Consider the following 17,813-nt stretch of genomic DNA (forward strand, 5'->3'; position numbering starts at 1 on the left):
GCGAGGAATCCCCGGCGTCGCTGGCGATGTCCGAGCACCGAGGAGCAAGGAGTCCCCGGCGTCGCTGGCGATGTCCGAGTACCGAGGAGTCCACGGCGTCGCTGGCGATGCCCGAGCACCGAGGAGCGAGGAATCCCCGGCGTCGCTGGTGATGTCCGAGCACCGAAGAGCGAGGAGTCCCCGGTGTCGCTGGCGATGTCCGAGCACCAAGGAGCGAGGAGTCTCCGGCGTCGCTGGTGATGTCCGAGCACCGAGGAGCGAAGAGTCCCCGGTATCGCTGGTGATGTCCGAGCACCGAGGAGCGAGGAGTCCCCGACGTCGCTGGCGATGTCTGAGTACCGAGGAGTCCCTGACGTCGCTGGCGATGTCCGAGCACCGAAGAGCGAGGAGTCCCCGGCGTCGCTGGCGATGTCCGAGCACCGAGGAGTCTCCGACGTAGCTAGCGATGTCCGTGCGATGAAGTGTGCCCACTTAGTCCTCGAGCACGAAGAATCCAAGCACCGAGGAGTAACCGGCGTAGCTGGCGATGAAGCACGAGCGACGAATAGTCTAGTCAACTGGTCGGCGGCGAAGTGAGCATTGAGTAGAAGCGACCGACAAACAGTCCGATCAACTGGTCGGCGACAGAGTCCATGAACCAAGCAGTCCGACCAGTTGATCGGTGGAGAAGTCCAAGCACCAGGTGGTCCGATCACCTGGACGATGGTCCTACAATACAAATATGTAGAATGGGTAGTACATGATGTAAAAATATATGAACTCTGGAGAAAAAAAATAGCGTATGTAGCTCGGCGATCAGTTGGAGCGAAGATGTATTTATATTTAATATAAATCACCCGGCCAGTTAGTGTGTAGCTGAGTCTCCAGCCCTAGCTAGCCCATAGTCTATAACGTCGAGCGCAGAGCCCGTGCATGTGTAGGAGGAACAGGCGTCGCTAAGGAGCCGCTGCCGACCACCCATAACGCAGAGGGCAGACGCTCGTGCACGTGTAGGGAGGAGCCAGAGACAGGGCCGTCTCTAGAGGCGTCCGAGCATCAACATGACTTTTTAGGGGTTCAGAAAATCATTTGGAGAGCAAATATGGAGAAAACAGTTCGGAGAAACATCATGGCGATATACGGATATTGGAGAATATTTAGAAGAATATTAAAGCGTAACTTAGCTTTAGACAGAAAGTTTGGTCGGCGACGTATGGCATTATCTGGTCGGTGTTGACAGCGAACACCTGGCGGGCGGTGAGTTGTTGGTGAAGGCGACCTCGGAGGTGATTCCAAGATCGGATCTGCTGTCGTGGGGGCTAGTGTAGCCAGCGATGAATCATCGTCGTGGACAGGTATGGATCTCCATGAGATTGATGACGAGAACGCGCTGTTGATTTGAGGTCCATCTGGCTCGCCGTGGATCAAGCGCACACCCCTACCTGGCGCACCAACTGTCGACAAAAGATGTTCGGCAGTCCACCGAGGGGTATCCTACGATGTTAGATTTGTCGTAGAGGTGAGCGAGATCAGGAGCGAGATGGTAATACAAGCACCAAGACACAAGATTTAGACAGGTTCGGCCGTCAGTATGACGTAATACCTATATCCTGTGTTCTGATGTATTGCATTGAGATGTATGGATCATGCCCACTAGGGGACCCCTGCCTCTCCTTATATACTCGGGAGAGGTAGGGTTACAAGGAAAGTATCCTATTTGGTACTATACAATAGCTTGCGGTGCACGCCGTGCACGCTTTGATCTTGTGGGCTGGGCCACCTCTGATAGTGCGGCCCATGTCTTGTCTTATGGATACCGAGGGCCATACCCCCACAACGTCATCGCCTTGATGAAGTACGGCATCGAACCCGGAGCCAGACGCGTCACAGTCCATTGTAAAGGGCCGGTCGAAGTCCGGTAGCTGGAGTACCAGCGCGGTGGTGAGGGCCTGTTTGAGGCCGTCGAATGCTGTCGTCGCCTCAGGAGTCCAGGCAAACCCCTCCTTGAGCAGCTTGGTGAGCGGGCGACGATGATGCTGTAGTCCTTGATGAATCGGCGGTAATACCCCTCATTCCTAGGAAGCCGCGTAAGCCACGAACCGAACACGATTGTGGCCATGTGGAGACAGCCTCGACCTTCGCACGATCCATGGCAACGCCCACGGCTGATCACATGGCCAAGGTATGCGACCGATGGTTGCGCGAAGGAGCATTTGGAGCACTTGAGCCAAAGATGGTGTTCGTGGAGGGCGGTGAGGACGGCATTGACGTGTTGAAGATGGGATGACCACAACGGGCTACATATGAGGATGTCATCGAAAAACACCAAAACAAACTTATGAAGAAACAGCCAGAGCATGGTGTTCATCAAGCTCTAGAAGGTGGCTGGTGCGTTCGTGAGCCCGAAGCGCATGACCAAGAACTCGAAGTGGCCTTCATGGGTGCAGAACATTGTTTTCTCGACGTCTTCAGCGTGCACCCGCACTTGGTGGTACCTGGAGCGCAAATGAAGCTTGGTGAAGAAGTGCGTGCCATGGAGTTTATTGAGCAGCTCCTAGACGACGGGTATCGGGAACTTGTCCTTCACCGTCTGCTGATTCAGGGTGCGGTAATCCACGCACAAGCGCCACGATCCATCGTGTTTCTTCACCAAGAGCACGGGCACCGAGAACGCCAACTTACTAGGGCGAATGATGCCCTGCTCGAGCATGGTCGCGCACTGGGCCTCCAACTCATCCTTCTGAAGTTGTGGATACCTGTACAGCCGTACTGCCACCGGTGCTGAATTGGGCAAAAGATGGATCCAGTGGTCATCGGGGCGGCCTAGGGGAAGGCCAGCCGGCGCGGCAAACACATCATTGAAGGACTGAAAAAGCCAATCAACCATTTCCGGCTCGTTATTGCGGATGGCGTGAAGACGGCGCGTCGACTAGACATCGTGGCGGTGGAACCGATGCCGCGCCAGAAGATACGGTGGCCCTCACGCCATAAGGTCATACAGAGGTCGTCGAAGTCCCATAGGATCGGCCCCAGGGTGCGGAGGAAGGTGACGCCTAGCACCATGTCGTAGGTGTCAATGGGGATGGAGTAGCAGTCGACGGTGAAGATCTCATCGGCAATGCTGATGTCATCGTCGAGGGTGAGACCACAGCACGCCACGCGGTCACCGTTAGTGACGATGACGCCGACATCCGAGCAGGGCTGGAACTAGAGGCTCACGCGGCATGCGACGGCGCCCCTGACGAAGTTTTGAGTCGACCTAGAGTCGAGCAAAGCGATGGATTGCTCTTTGCCAATGGTGATGTAGAGCTGCATCGTGTCCTCGGTATGGATCCCCGCAATGGCGTGGAGAGATATCATTGGTGTCTCGGGGTCGAACGCCACGGGCTTAGTGGTGGTTTCCGTGCCAGGTTCCTCATCCTCCTTGGGTTCCTCCACCATGTAGTCGAACACCTCCAAGTAAAACAGATGCGGGCACTTGTGGCCGCGAACATATGGTTCATCGCAGTTGTAGCACTGGCCGAGTTTGCGACGATCGGCCATCTCGGCAGGTGTAAGCCGCTTGAACAGACGAGGAGGAGCAGAGGACGACGCCAGCTGTGCCCCAATGGCGCCCGTGGCCGACAGCGGAGCGGTTATGGTGGCCGGGGTGCAACGAGGCGGCCGGGGCGGTGGAGCTGGCAACGCCAGGGCCGGCGCGGCGTTGCGGCGCTCATAGGCGCGCGCCAGGCTCATGGCGCGTTGCATGTCTTGAGGGTCATGAAGCTCCACATCAATGCGAATGTGCTCCGGGAGGCCCCCAGTGAAGAGCCGGGCCTGCTGATACGAAGTGAGGCGGCCGGCGTGCGCCATTTTCACCTAGAAGGCCTCCTGATAAACCGCGACATTGGCCGGGAACGGCAGGCGAGCCAATTCCGCCAAGTGGTTGGTACGGAGGGGTGGCCCAAAACGCTGATGGCATAAACATTTCAACTCTTCCCAAGCGGGCTCACCGACGTCGCGCTCCAAGACGTAGTACCACTGTTGGGCGGTACCCATGAGATGGAACGAGGCAAGCCAAACCTTGTCGCCGTCGGGAGTACGCTGGCACGGAAGAATCGGTCACATCTATTGAGCCATCCCAGCGAGTCATCCTTGCCATCATAGGTGGGAAAGGAGAGTTTGTGATAGCGTGGCACGGCGGCGGCCTTAGGTTCCGGCGGCACATGGGGAAGGGGAGGTGGCATGTGCATGGCGGTAGACGGTAGAGGATGTGGCGCCCGCATGATCGATGAGGAGGGAACTGGGGATGGTGAGTGGGGAAAATTGATGTGGGTGATAGGCATGCCCAGCGATGGCTGCCCCCGCTAGGAGGACACAGCCATGGAGGCTTGCAGTGATGGGGCGGACGCGGGAAGGGAGCAAGGGCACCAGCATTGACGCGGAGGACAGCTCCGAGATGACAGGGCCCGTGGCCAGCAGTTGGGGAATGGCATCGTAGCCTAGGAGAATGTACGGCAGAATGGCAGTGTGGAGGCCGTGGGATGACCCTCGATGGCCGCCATGCGCGTGGTGATGTCCCCCATCTGGCGCTGCAGACTTTAGATGGCGGCTGTGAGCGCATTGAGGGCGTCGGTGGGGATCGCGGTGAGCTGTGGTAGCGGAATGGGGAGCGATGCAGTGGGGACGATGGCGGAGCTGGTGACTGTGGGGGCAGATGTGATGACGGGTGGCATGGTGGTGGTGGCGGGAACGGCGGCGGCGGAAGAAGCTCTAGAACCGGACATGGCTGATACCAGATTGTTGGAGCTTGGCCTATTGTGTAGAGGGTATGAGTGAGAGGTTGAGGCGAGGCTTGAACGCCCGGCGACGAGGCGGCGGCGCCGTGCTCAGCGCCGATGTCTAGGGTAGACAAATGAGAGAATGCGAGTGCGAGTGCGAGTGCGAGAGTGCCAGAGAGCAAGAGAGAGATTAACTCTAATCTCTAGCTAAACTTTCATTAAACAAACTGTTCCATACTTATACCACAATCCTAACAACTAATCAGCTAACTTCAAGGGATAACAAACCAAGGAAACTAATGCTCCTAAACGATTGGATCACACAACGACGATGCGAACACCTGGGCGACGCGGTTGGCGTGCCGTGGCTGGTTTCCGCGGGCTGGCGCTCCTCGCCACAGTCCACCTTTCAGCCACTTCTCTTGGCGTGACGCTGGTAGACGTTGCCGACCATAACACTAAACTCAGCTTGAAACATGCAAAGCATCATCAGTAGGTTGGTACATCTGCAGCTACTCGCCTGGTTTGGGTTCTGTGTTTGTTCGACCTGTAATTAGATTTGATGTGTTGCTGCAGCGCTTTTGGTTGGCCAACAAGATTGTCCATGTAAATCTGTGATGGTCTTGGTGTAGTAACTGTATTTGTATTAACACTGTTAGTTGATAAGGAGATTTGCCAAAAGGAGGGGGGAAGGAGCTTCAATATATGTGCATTCATATATTTCAACGAAGATGTATACCTCTACCACCGCGGTTGATGATCCACGGTAGGTTATATGATTCATACTCCGGACACCATGGTACCATGTCTAAAACAAAGCCTGGTTCATCTAGTGTTCGAGTCTGAATAAAATGGAGCTGAAGATCAACCGTGGGTAAATTGATGACGAAGTTGGGAGGAGAAAATGAGGAGTTAAGGATGCTTCGATATGAGCTTAGCAGTTGTGTAATCCTCATAGCAGTGCCGTATGGAGTGAGGGTACACTGGTCACCATGCCTCAGCCTAGCAATGACTGAGGATTGTCGCTGTGCCCCTGATTATAGAGCGGAACAAAACATGAATCTAGGTTTACCTGTACACATTATTTTAAAAAAAATGAGAAATGCTACTTGATTTAGGTTTCTCACCTAGTTCAAGAGCCATTTCAGTGGCACAAATGGCTTGCCCTGGCTAAAGAGGCCTGACTTTTGGCATCTGTTCTGTGGTAGCCGAGCTCGGCAACATGCGAATGCACATGGAGCAGGGCAAGTCACAGCAAGAATAGGATCACTCTATGGACAGAAAGAGAACGTGAAAAAGCTAGTCACTCATCCTATTTCTTTGATAGTTGCTGATGAATCTAGCAAATGAATGTAGGCAGCGGAAGGTAAATACTTGTGAGCACACAAAGCTAGCATAGATCTTGAAATGAATAGAAGGCGGAGGTCAAGGTGTTCGGATGGTGTTGAATGATTGAATAGTATTCTATTTGAGAGAATAAACTGAAATAAGCCGGGACCTTACCAGCACCTGATGTTGGATTGGCTGGCGGGGTCTACAGTACCGTGCTGCTTTCCCCACTTGGATCACTGTTTATCTACAGCGCAGCGACGATGCTTGTCCCAATAGACCTGGAGAACCGGATTACGTCGCATTGGGATGGTACCATTGAGCTGTGCTGCCATGGGCGACGGATTAGGCTGCACAACGCGGCACCGGGCGTCGTTGCAAGAGTCGGCGTCACGCCACCGGTGTCAGCGAGCGCGACGGTGCCGCGATGCTATCGAAGTCTGTCGGTGTGTGTGTATTCGGCGGAGAGCGTTGAGGCGGCAGGGCAACCGGAGGTAGGATCAGGAAAAACAGCAATGGCGGATCTATGTGTGTTTGCGGCGGCGTGACGGCCGCGTCGGTGAAGCCGCTGGATGCTGTTGCTGTCTCTTTGTCCTTGCTTTCTTCTTTCTTTTTTCCACCCCCTTAGGCGCTGCGTCAGTAGTTGCACAGTTTTTTTTTTCTTTTCCCTCCTTTTTTTTCTTTGGGACAGGGGTTAAATTTTTGCGTCGTCGAGTCCAAGTTAATGGGCCGTGGAGCCTTTGGTCTAGAGAGGGTTCTTTTTTTATATATAAAATATTTGTCCCTTTTTTGTGTGTGGTTTTTTTTCCTTTCCCCTCTTCTAGGCAAGGCATAGTAACAAGCACGGTTAAGCGCAGTTTGGCTGCTAGTATGTGGTTTTCCTGTGATATGAAATGCGAAGTGCCACGGTGATGTAATGGGGCCTCAGTTTAGATTGCAAATTTTTGCAATCTAGGACACTGTAGCACATTTCGTTTGTATTTGACAAACTTTGTCCGATCATGGACTAACTAGGCTCAAAAGATTCGTCTCGTGATTTACAACCAAACTGTGCAATTAGTTATTTTTTTTACCTACATTTAATACTCCATGCATGCGTCTAAAAATTGATGTGATGGAAAGAGAATGAAAAAACTTAGAATTTGGAGGTGATCTAAACAAGGCCTGGGTATATGACTGATACTTGCAGATGGGTGCTTCAAAAGATATAAAGAGGTAACGCTGACATGTTATGTGTATCTATGCTAGGGGCGGCAATCGTAGGGAGGCACAAGATTGCCTATAAACTGCACAAAAGATGTACCAAACATGGTGCCTAAGTGGTTTAATATAAGAGTACATGATGCAGTCATAGGAAAGCAAAAATACGACACAGTGTCCTAGAGATTTAGTGCAGGAAAATACACATTGACAGCAGTAGGAGCACAAGAGGTAGGACACGCCAGGCTATACACAGAATTTTCTGCTGCAACGTCTGCTGCTAAGCTAGGGGAGTTCTATACAACAAAATACTGGAAACACTGCAAGGCTCTAGAGCCAACCGAGTAGAACTCTTACGAGCATGTTGGAGCTTCTCTGAGAGGGCTTCAGTGCACTACAAAATGATGGTGGAAGCACGTTGCTGAATATCGATGCCTGTGACAGTAAGCAAGACGGCAGGGCGTTAAGAAGATGAGGCAAATAAACATTTTATCATGCAGTGGCGGAGCTAGAGTAAATCTGAGGGGGTGTGTTTGCCTTTGTGGGTGCGATGGTTTGTAATGTAGGTGTATATATGGTTGAAATCTGGGTCTTATCACTGTTTTTTAATTTTTTTGTGGGTGCAGCCGCACCCACTAAGTTCAGTGTAGCTCCGCCCCTGGTATCATGCAATGTAGCAGGGCGAGCTCTGATAGATATTAGAACGATGCAAAGATTCAAATAACGACCAGGCGAGTGCAAAGGCATGGCACTCACCTATTATGTAGCCTTGCTTGATGAAGCTTTCCTGGTGCCACCCTTTGATCGCTGACCTGAGCCGCTGGTTCTGGGCCTGTGTATCATAATATACGAAGCACGATGATGAACTGACTCTATATAATCCTTTCATACTGCATATAGTACATAGCAGCAGGCATTGGCGCACTTTTTATGTTTCTGCTGTAGAGCCAAGTGGGAGGCAGTATCTTGATTATCTTGGATCAGGTCGTCTGCGCTGAGTTCCTAAGCTTCTGTTGCATCCTGGAGTGCAAAAATAAGGTAATCAATCGGTTGTTGATTTGTACAACAACGACTTATTTAAAGATGGCATGTTTGGAAATATAGGATCATAAAAGTGGCCAACGGGGCTGGAGGAATGATGTACCTCCTGCGCTGAATCATCGTCATTTAACATGTGGGTAGTGGGTTGCACTATAATCACAGCTGACTTGTTCGCGATTTGAAGACAAGGAATGTGACAATAATCAACAGGTAAGAGTAATTAAAGCTACAGCGCTAATGTATGAGTACAAATATGGCGGTTTGCGTAGCCATGTGGTTTCTGATGTACACACTGCATGTAGAAACTACCTAAACTAGGTTTCCAATAGATAGTTTCTACGCTAATATTTTTTTGTTCAATCACATGTCTTCTCTCTTTATTACCTACCAATCGCATCTCTTCATGTCTTGATTTTCACGTAGACATGGTGTCTTTTAAGGGCACTCCCAACCATGAAGCTAGATGGTTTCTATCTAAATTAATTATGATGCCAACTAAGTAAAAAGATGAATTGTGGCTGGCAGAATTTTGGCTGAAACTGGCTGAAAAACACTGTTCTGGCTGAATTGTTGTGAGAGAAAAATACTGTTCCAGCTGAAAAAAGAAGTCGAACAAGCCGAATATGAGGTAAGCCGAACGGGGCCGATGTGGCACTGTAATTAAAGAAGAGAGATGAAGAAATGGTTTCTTAGATAAGAAACTATGTCTCCACGAGAACCAAGATATGAGGAGATGTGATTAGTAGAGGATGGATAGAGAAGATATGTGATTGAATAAAAAATAATTCTATAGAAAACATCTATTGGAACCATAGTATCTATACGGTGTCTACGTAAATTAATAGACATAGAAACTACTTGTAGCTTTTAGCATTGGGACTGCTTAATTATAGTGCCGCAACATCTTTTTTGTTTAGTTGGCACCCTAATAATGAAGATAGAAACTAGTATCTAGTTTCATGGTTGGGAGTGCCCTATAATCATGAACAATATCGAGATCAAGCAATTTCTATGTATGCCACAAGTTTGTCTAATGTCAGCACCCCCGATAAGCATGCAGAACCTAGCAAACTATAAGCAATAAAGCAATGGACATTATCAGCTCCAGACTAAGAGGCCAACCGCCATTTGCGAGGCCGAAGAGACCTGTTATAAGAAGAAATCCCACCTCGCTAGTCTCACCACCCTCTCCTTGACTTCCTCGCTAGCCCATAAATATATACCCATCGCCACCGAGCAATTATCTAACAGAATAAACCATGGGGCAAGCCTACTACTACCACCAACGGCTCGTCCTCCTCGCCGTCGTGGCGTTGCTGTCTGCTGGCCTCTTCCCGCAGGCGTTAGGGAAGGGTAAGGGTAAGGCGCATGGCGGTGCTATCAACCCGGTGGTTGCCGGCATCTGCTCTCGCACCCCATTCCCAGAGGTTTGCAAGTCCACAGCCGGGCGGCATGCGTCTAAGTACCCGGTCATCGACAACTTGGCCGTGCTCAACATGCAGGTGGACGCGTTCTCCAAGCGCACTGCGCAGGCGCGGAAGCATGTCGCGAAGTCGGCCCGCACTATTCCACCGGCGCAGGCGCAGGCCCTTACATTCTGCGACACAATGTACATGAACACACAGGACACCATCGGTGCGGCGCAGCGGGCCATCACGTTCAAAGACACGAGCACCGCGAAAATCATGCTGCAGCTCGCCGTTCAGGACTTCGACTCGTGTGACCGTCCGTTCACCCAGGCTGGTATCCTCAACCCCATGGGGAAGTTCGATAAGGAGCTCAACCAGATGGCCAACAACTGCATGGCGCTTGCAAACATGATATGAACCAGGCATGCGGAGTCAGCTAGGCATGCTTGCACCCCAGCGTGAGGTGGCACCGCATGCAGGGAATGCTTGGACCTGAGGACTTGATTTTCATTTAAGAATTCATTGAAATTATGAGTTATATTGAGCAACTCTATGTATTTGTTCCAGACCTACATTTATTCAGTAGGTCATGAAATGTGAGGTAGAGGGCCTTTCATTGCTTTTCATCCTTTGATTGCTAGATGTTCTTCCTTTCGTTGGTCAGTTTCCAAACATACCACGTCCTTGCCTTGAGACAATTATAATAATTATCTAATTAGAAGCTCCCCAAAGTATACTACTAAAAAATATTTTAGGAGATACCTCCATTTATTTTTAGAGACGGGCATAAAAAAATTGCAGCCTCTGTTAATAGAGGCAATTACCTACTTGTCACTAAAAAAGTTCTTAATTCCATATCTACCACTAAAAATCATTTGGCACCTACCCAACCATTAAGTTAAGGAAAATTTTGCTTTGGAACAATTAACAAAAGGTGGAATTGGCTAGTCCACATTGGCAACAACAAAATTTACAAGATACCATTATGAAATCGGGATCCTCAGTTGCCACTCCGGAGCCAACACAAACAAGATACGCAGTCCATAGCCAACTTCTACAATTCTTTAGACCTATCAAGGCCTGGACGGTTGCATTTCTGCAAGCTTCGAAGGTAAGAATTTTTTTCTCGATCACGCAAAAGGTTTGCGTATTTTTTTTATTAAGGTAGAGAAAAAAGTTTCATACAACACGCCTTAGAGCCGCCCTAGGGGGTCTGTAAGGATTTACATGAAAGCTCAGCTCTAGTGTACTATAAACTAGTCTATTACATTGGACAGAGATCGACCCAAATTTACAGCGCTGTCAAGGAGGCATATGGCCTAGCTGGCGAGCGGCGGCACTGCTTGCGCGCGCCTACGTCGCCAACTGGTGAGAACAACTCACGCAACGCCTGCATATGAGTAGAGTCACCACTATCGTATGCTTCCTTAGCCGATGTTGACGGAAACGGCATCCCGCTGGAGAGTCCCAGGCGCTTCATGACAAGATACTCACCTTGCTTGGCAGCCGAGATACAAGCTATGGTCTGTGCCGCAATCCCCCTGCTTCGCATGGGGAGCGAGGGCGGTGCACGTCCGCAAGGGCCGTCTCATCTCCGGGCAACTCCAGAAGTGGCGGCTGCCTCCTCTTTGTAATTCGCTTGGTAAAGCGCTTGAGATGTCTGTCGATCGAGGTCGTCTGAGACGAAGGGGTGCAGTTAATGTCGTCGTCGGTCGCAGCCACGATCGTCGTGTGTGCCCTGATGTTGGCCACCTCTGGGCTCATGGGTCGGATGGCATCAGACCTCTCAGAGCACGCCTTGGCATCCATGGATGTTAGGCTGTCGCTCCCGCGGTGGCGTGACGAGGAGCTACCCCTGCAAAGACGACAACGAAGGCTGAGTCCGTCGTCCGCTAGACAGCCTTTGCCGGTGAATGGGTGTCCACCAACGATGCTCTGGGAGGTGGCTGCCGGAATAGGCTGGCGCACGACGAGCTGAGGCGGCGAGCTCGTTCAGCATTGGGAAGCAATGTGCAGCTGAGGCGGCGCCGTTGTCGATGATGCAATTCGCAAAGTGCCAACTGAACCACTCGGATCATACTCCACCACATCAAGCTTTCACTTCGGTGGCCAATTGTACTACTTTTTCATGTTCCTGTACCCTGCATTTCAGCAACCATCTCTGCTCCATTCAGGAGGCGCTGCAACCTGCGAACTGGGAGCCTTTTAAACTCCTATACTTGTAAGATGTTCTTAGTCTGAATGAAGGTACTTATCAAAAAGAGAGAGAGAGAGACACATCTCCTCTTAGTACAAAGAACACACACACAAAAAAAGACAAAATACATAGTGCTTGATCTGCGGGGGCGCGTCCAGGGAACACGCATTGATTTCTAGGCCTCGAGGGGCTTGCAGACGATGGTGGCGTGCTTGGCGATCTGGTTGCTGAACTGCCCGGGCTTCTCCGTGGTGTCGATCTTGTCCAGCCCCGGCGGAGGCAGCAGCTGGAAGTTCTGCACCAGCCTGCCCAGGGTGATGCCGATGATGGGCAGCGCGAGGATGATTCCGGGGCAGCTCCGGCGGCCGACTCCGAAGGGCACGAAGCGGAAATCGTTGCCGTGGGCCTCCACGGACTTCTCCTCCTCCAGGAAGCGCTCGGGCCGGAACTCATCGGGCCGCACCCACCTCTTGGGGTCGTTGGCGAGGAACCAGGCATTGACGAGGATCTTGGACTCGGCGGGGATGTCGTAGCCGGCGAGCTTGGCGTCGTTGAGGTTCATGTGGGGGACCAGCAACGGGATAGCCATGCGCAGGCGGAGCGTCTCCTTGACAATGGCCTGAAGGTAGGGGAGGCGCTCAAGGTCCGGCTCCGTCACAGGCACGCCGGCGCCCAGCACTGAGGCGAGCTCCTCCCGGAGCTTGGACTGGATGGCCGGGTGGTTCACCAGCTCGGCGATGCCCCACTCAATCGACCACAGTGTCGTCTCGATCGCTGCAATTAATTGGCTTGCTCATTACACATTCAGATTTGAGCAAACTTTCTGCTCTTGATTTCCTATAGGCCGATTGTAAGCGCATCTTGTGATTTTGTCAAATCCAAACAAATGGCCGGTGCATAATAAGTTTTTTTCCCACCGACCGCTGGCGGCAGCTTTGACTTGTAAAGCAAGACCAGAAAAACGCATTTCTTTTTGAGGCGTGATCACGTGGCGGCGGCTTCAACTGCCATTTGATATGCTACATACGCCTAGCACGCTGATCGAATAATACCAGAGCCCATTTGAAGTCTGACACCGCATAATACTCCATTTGAGACGTGCCTTATTTTCCATGCTAAAGAAAACAGTGGACCACAGCAAGGATTTCTTCAGCCTGTTCGTTTCAGGCTAAAACGATCGTGGATTATTACTGCTGGCTGGTTTGGTATGAGGGAAAAATATTGTTCTGGCTTATAATCCGCGATCGTTTATGACCCAGCGAGCAGGCTGCTTGTCTCCAATGTTGCAGTGCTATTTATTTGTGTATGGCTGGACTGCAGTACTTAAATGATAAATCGTACCAGGTTCTTTTTACTGGAATTCTTTGGGTGGAGCTGGAGTATATTACTATTGTTTTATTTTACTAGTTGGTCCCTACTGTACACATTTATGATGTATAATAAGCTGGCATTTAACCCGGTAAGATACGCTGACTGAAGATGGGCATGGCCACTAAATGTTCTGAAAACTCGTTTATTTAAAACCAGGCATAGCATACTCTGTTTCCATTTCAATCAGAAACAGAGCATAGCATGCTGCTCCACTAAAAACTGTGGTGTGAATTGTGACATCTATAATGGACTGAGCAGAGATTTTGAGTTAGTACTTGGAAGATGGAAGAGCAAAGAAGAGTCGAGTATCTACCTGCGACGTTGATGTTCTCGACGATGTAGAGGACGTTGTCGTGGTTGATCTCGCCCTTCCTCTCGGCCTCGAGAATGTGGTCCATGGCGCACCGAATCTCACCAGTCTGAGCCATCACCTTCCTGTGCACGCAGCACGCAGCCATGTTAGTTATTAGTTTGGCTTCCCAACTGAATGAATTAAATCAGAAGGTTTCCACCAAGTCAACAAGACGGCTAGAATTCCATGGTAATATAGAATTTGGTAAACTATATGTTGCACATTCCGCCGTGGTCGTGGGTGGGCACGATTGGTACATGCACCCAACCCAATCTGGGGACAAATAAACTAGCCCGTTTATCATAGGCATGCATGTCATGCTTGGCCCTTCCAACTAACATGAAGCAGCAAGCAAAGGGCAAACCAATTCCATCTAACATGAAGCAGCAAGCAAAGGGCAAACCAAATATCCTATCAAAGAAAAGGGCAACCAAATGATCCATGTAACCACTTTTTAATAGAGAGACAGAGCAAAAGCTTTTACTTTCATATGTTGCAAAAAAAAAAATGAAGCCTGTAGCCGTGAAGCCGTACTTCTTTTCCATCATTCAGCCTATTCGCTGGTTGGTTCCTGGGCTGGTTTGGGCTGGCTGGGGCTGATTTGTTGTGAGAGAAAAACACTGTTGACTGGCTAGTTTGGGCTGGCTGAAACCAACAAGCGAACATGATGATTATCTGTCGCTCTCGGTTTATGTGTGTGTGGTTGCCCGGATCATAAGCTTTCGGCCTTGCCCGGAAAGCAAAGCAAGGCAAATCTAGCGAGCCCCCTTTTTTTGGTGGGCAGGAGTCAGGAGATGAGTAGTGCGGTTCACCTAATCATCATGCACTTTTCTATCTTCAAAGCCTACCCCTTCGTTGTGTTAACCTGTTGTGGACAATGACAAGTTGTTGTTTACTACGTACTCCTCCTTAACCCGTGCGGTTTTTTTAGTTAGTACTTGTCAAAAACTGTACGACTGGAGCCACGCCCTATGCAATACTAGTAGGCCTAAAACAAGCGTAAGCAACGATGGACCTATGCTGGGGTCATCTGGTTTGGCCGCTTCGGTTCAAGAATCAAGACATTATTGGATTGGAGGCCACACAAAAGTCGAGTCTCGCCAAATTGAATGATGAGTAGCGAAAATGGACTTGGCAACATGCTGATTCTCCACTGGCAGAGGCAACCAAACCAAATACAGCATCCGCCACCGCTCTTCAAAAGAGCAAATACAGCTGCAGCTGTACCTGTAGGTGCCTAACATGCAGCATGTGCACAGATCCTACCAAACTGTCTTCCGTCCAGCTCCAGCTCATCATCACCTCACCCCGCCGACGATGCAAATTGCAAATGCAACTCCACCAATCGTCAACCGAGCACCAACACCAGGCCCGCTTCCCCAGCCCCCAGGGGCAATGCGACGTATTATTGTGTTTCATCGATTCGAATTGAAGATTAAAAAAGAAAATGGAATGGCAGGCTTACTTGCGTTCCTGGACGAAGTTGTCCTCAAAGACCTTCATGCGGCGTGTCTTGAGGTCGTGGCAGCGGTTGAGGTAGCCGCGGAGGAATGGGCGGAGCACCGGGATGAAGTCGCCGTAGTTGTACTCGAAGCTCTGCGACAGGCGGCTGCGCTCGGCGTTGAGCGCCTTGAGCTTGTTGAAGAGCGGGTCGTCCTCGCTGTCGAACCGCCGATCGAACATGATGCGGAACATGTCGTTGTACATCATCAGCTGGAGACGGCGGCGGATCACGACTCCCTCCGTGGCGGCCTTGTGGTTGCTCTTCACGTCCTCCACCACCAGCCGGGCCTCCTCCTCCCAACCAGCGCGGTTCTGCGCCACCACCTTGTTGGTGAAGAAGGGGACGGTCATGATGCGCCGCATCTTGCGCCAGTGGTCGCCGTACACTGTGAACACCATGTCCTGGCCCTTGCCGGTGAAGATGTCGAAGACGACGTTGCGGGTGCGGGAGCCGAACTCCACGCCCTGCGTGTGGAGCACCTCCTTGGCGAGCTCCGGGGTGGACACCACCGCCAGGTTGCGCACGCCCATGCGCAGGAGGAAGATGTCGCCGAACCGCTTCGCCAGGGCCATCAGGTTGCGGTGGTTCAGGTCGTCGCCCACCTGCAGCCAGTTGCCCACCACGGGGGCGCCCGGGGGGCCGGGCGGGAGGCGGTACCGCTTGCCGGTCAGCTTCGCCACGGCGATGGCGAGCACCGCCGCCGCGAACAGGCCCAGCAGGGCCTTCTCCAGGAGGGCGAAGTCCATGCCGGGCGAGACTCGGTCCGGCAGGCGTAGGTGGGGTGTGTGGCTCTGTTTGTTCGCTTCCTCTGCCCTGTAGTCTGTGGAGCGGGCAGCGGAGGCGATGGAACAGGCAAGAGGAATGGCGGGGATGATTATATAGCGTCTTGGAGGGAGCCGAGACGGGTCCGATTTGAGTACACAAATTTGTTTGGTTTGCGACTAAGGGGGTTGGTACGGTTTTGGTGCTGCCCCACAAAAGTTTCACAAAGTGTGTGGCTCTTATTTTGGTTTGGAACCGGAACAAACATTATTGCTATTTCCCTGGCAGCAGGAGAAGCGTCCAAAGGGGATACATGCATCACCGCCGAGTCAGTCGGTGAAGGAGCACCTCCACTGACCCGTTTGTTTTTTCCTTTTTTGAGAATGGAACAAGTTTCCAGTGACTAAGGCCTTGTTTGGCCGGGCTCCGGCTCCGGCTCCGCGACAGCTCCGCCGGCGGAGGAGCCACACCAAATGCGCTGGCCGGAGGAGCCGCTTCTGCCCGTCCGCCAAAGGAGCCGAAGCCCTTTTGCACGTACGGAGGCGGAGCTCGGATTTGTGGCTTCGCCGCTCCGGCTCCCACGACGGAGCACCGCGGGCGGAGCGTGGCCAAACACGGCCTAAGCACAGCCAAAGTCCTTACTAGATGCTTCAACGAATTAACTGAACAGAAAATATAGAATTAGAACATAGGTAGACTAAAGAAAAGTTTATTATAAGTGAACTAAAAAACATTTTGCAAGGTTTCATTCTAGTAGAAATATTTCGGATCCAGATTCCCTTCAGAAACGTTTCGCCGAATCAAAACTACTTCATGTAACTGTTTGGCTAGCTCACTGGGTTCTTAGAACTAGAACTAAAATTAGAAGAAAATATGATTTTGGGTGTTGTGATTTTTCATGAAGAGTTTCTCTTTTCATGTCAGTGATTCTAGTGAGAATCTAAAATAATTTTTACCGCCAAACGCATCATGGGCGTAGCACCGCTGGTTGGGTTCCTTTTGGTGAAACCTATCCATTGGGGTTCTGTGGCAGAACCGCTAGAAATAACATGTTTTCAGAGGTGCTCGTCTTCCACTAGGCACTAAGCACCCTGAAAGTTAGCTACACCGGACAGTTCCGTCGAGCATACCTCATGGGAGAACTCGAAACAATCCATGTTTTACATCCAGAATCCAATAATGAGTACGAGCTTATAATACTTAATCCATTTCATACAACAAGAGTTCTTGGAAATTATTTATTACAATATCAGAGTTCAGAGTGCGATAATTAAACAGCGGAATAAAAATAGACATCTAGCGGAAACGATACAAGGATCCGTCTATGCCCACCAGAAGAATCCTCCACACAAGAGCTACTCCTTAAGCTGCACCTACAACAAGGGTAAAATAAACCCTGAGTACACAATGTACTCGCAAGACTTACCCGACTAGTGGGAATAGTTTCCCGCTATAGTAGGCAATATGGGTTTGTTGTTTTCTTTTTGTTTGCGAAAAGCATTACTAGAAGTACGTCCTTAAAATCAAGTTTAATTAACAGTCATGATTACTTCATTAGCTAACCATTATAGGTAAGCACATGCTCTACTTTCAAACAAAGGTTGAGCAATCAGAACCATTTTATCATCTTTCATCTTCCAGTTCTTACTACGGTGCTAGACCATAGCCAAGTCGTACCGTCTCATGGAAACGGCGATTTGCAAACCAATGTATCCCAGCTGGGTACCCCGAAACACACGCTCCGTTTGTACACCAGGCACAAACAAGACCAACCCATTCTACTCCTGTCAAGGGGTCCAGATTTCTGTCCAAACTTGGACTCCAAGCCCCTACACTTGAGACCCGGTCTTAGTATGGTGCTTAGACCTCCACCTTTCCTCGCCTCCAATCAGTCGGTCCGGAAAGAGCC

General features: G+C 50.8%; 2 protein-coding genes across 2 annotated transcripts; one reads left to right on the forward strand and one right to left on the reverse strand.

The window, feature by feature from the left end:
- Positions 1-9,494: 9,494 nt before the first annotated feature.
- Positions 9,495-10,342, forward strand: LOC136518870 (uncharacterized). Its single transcript, XM_066512555.1, has one exon. It carries the CDS (start codon positions 9,569-9,571, stop codon positions 10,133-10,135), a length of 567 nt encoding a protein of 188 aa, XP_066368652.1. The 5' UTR covers positions 9,495-9,568; the 3' UTR covers positions 10,136-10,342.
- Positions 10,343-11,864: 1,522 nt separating this feature from the next.
- LOC136514903 (trans-cinnamate 4-monooxygenase-like) lies at positions 11,865-15,994 on the reverse strand. The gene is made up of 3 exons (XM_066508612.1): positions 15,104-15,994; positions 13,600-13,721; positions 11,865-12,689 (listed from the first exon to the last, which is right to left on the reverse strand). Exons 1-3 carry the CDS (start codon positions 15,886-15,888, stop codon positions 12,091-12,093), a joined length of 1,506 nt encoding a protein of 501 aa, XP_066364709.1. The 5' UTR covers positions 15,889-15,994; the 3' UTR covers positions 11,865-12,090.
- Between the last annotated feature and the right edge of the window lie 1,819 nt (positions 15,995-17,813).

Source organism: Miscanthus floridulus, chromosome 17 (assembly GCF_019320115.1).
Source record: "Miscanthus floridulus cultivar M001 chromosome 17, ASM1932011v1, whole genome shotgun sequence".
NCBI lineage: Eukaryota > Viridiplantae > Streptophyta > Magnoliopsida > Poales > Poaceae > Miscanthus > Miscanthus floridulus.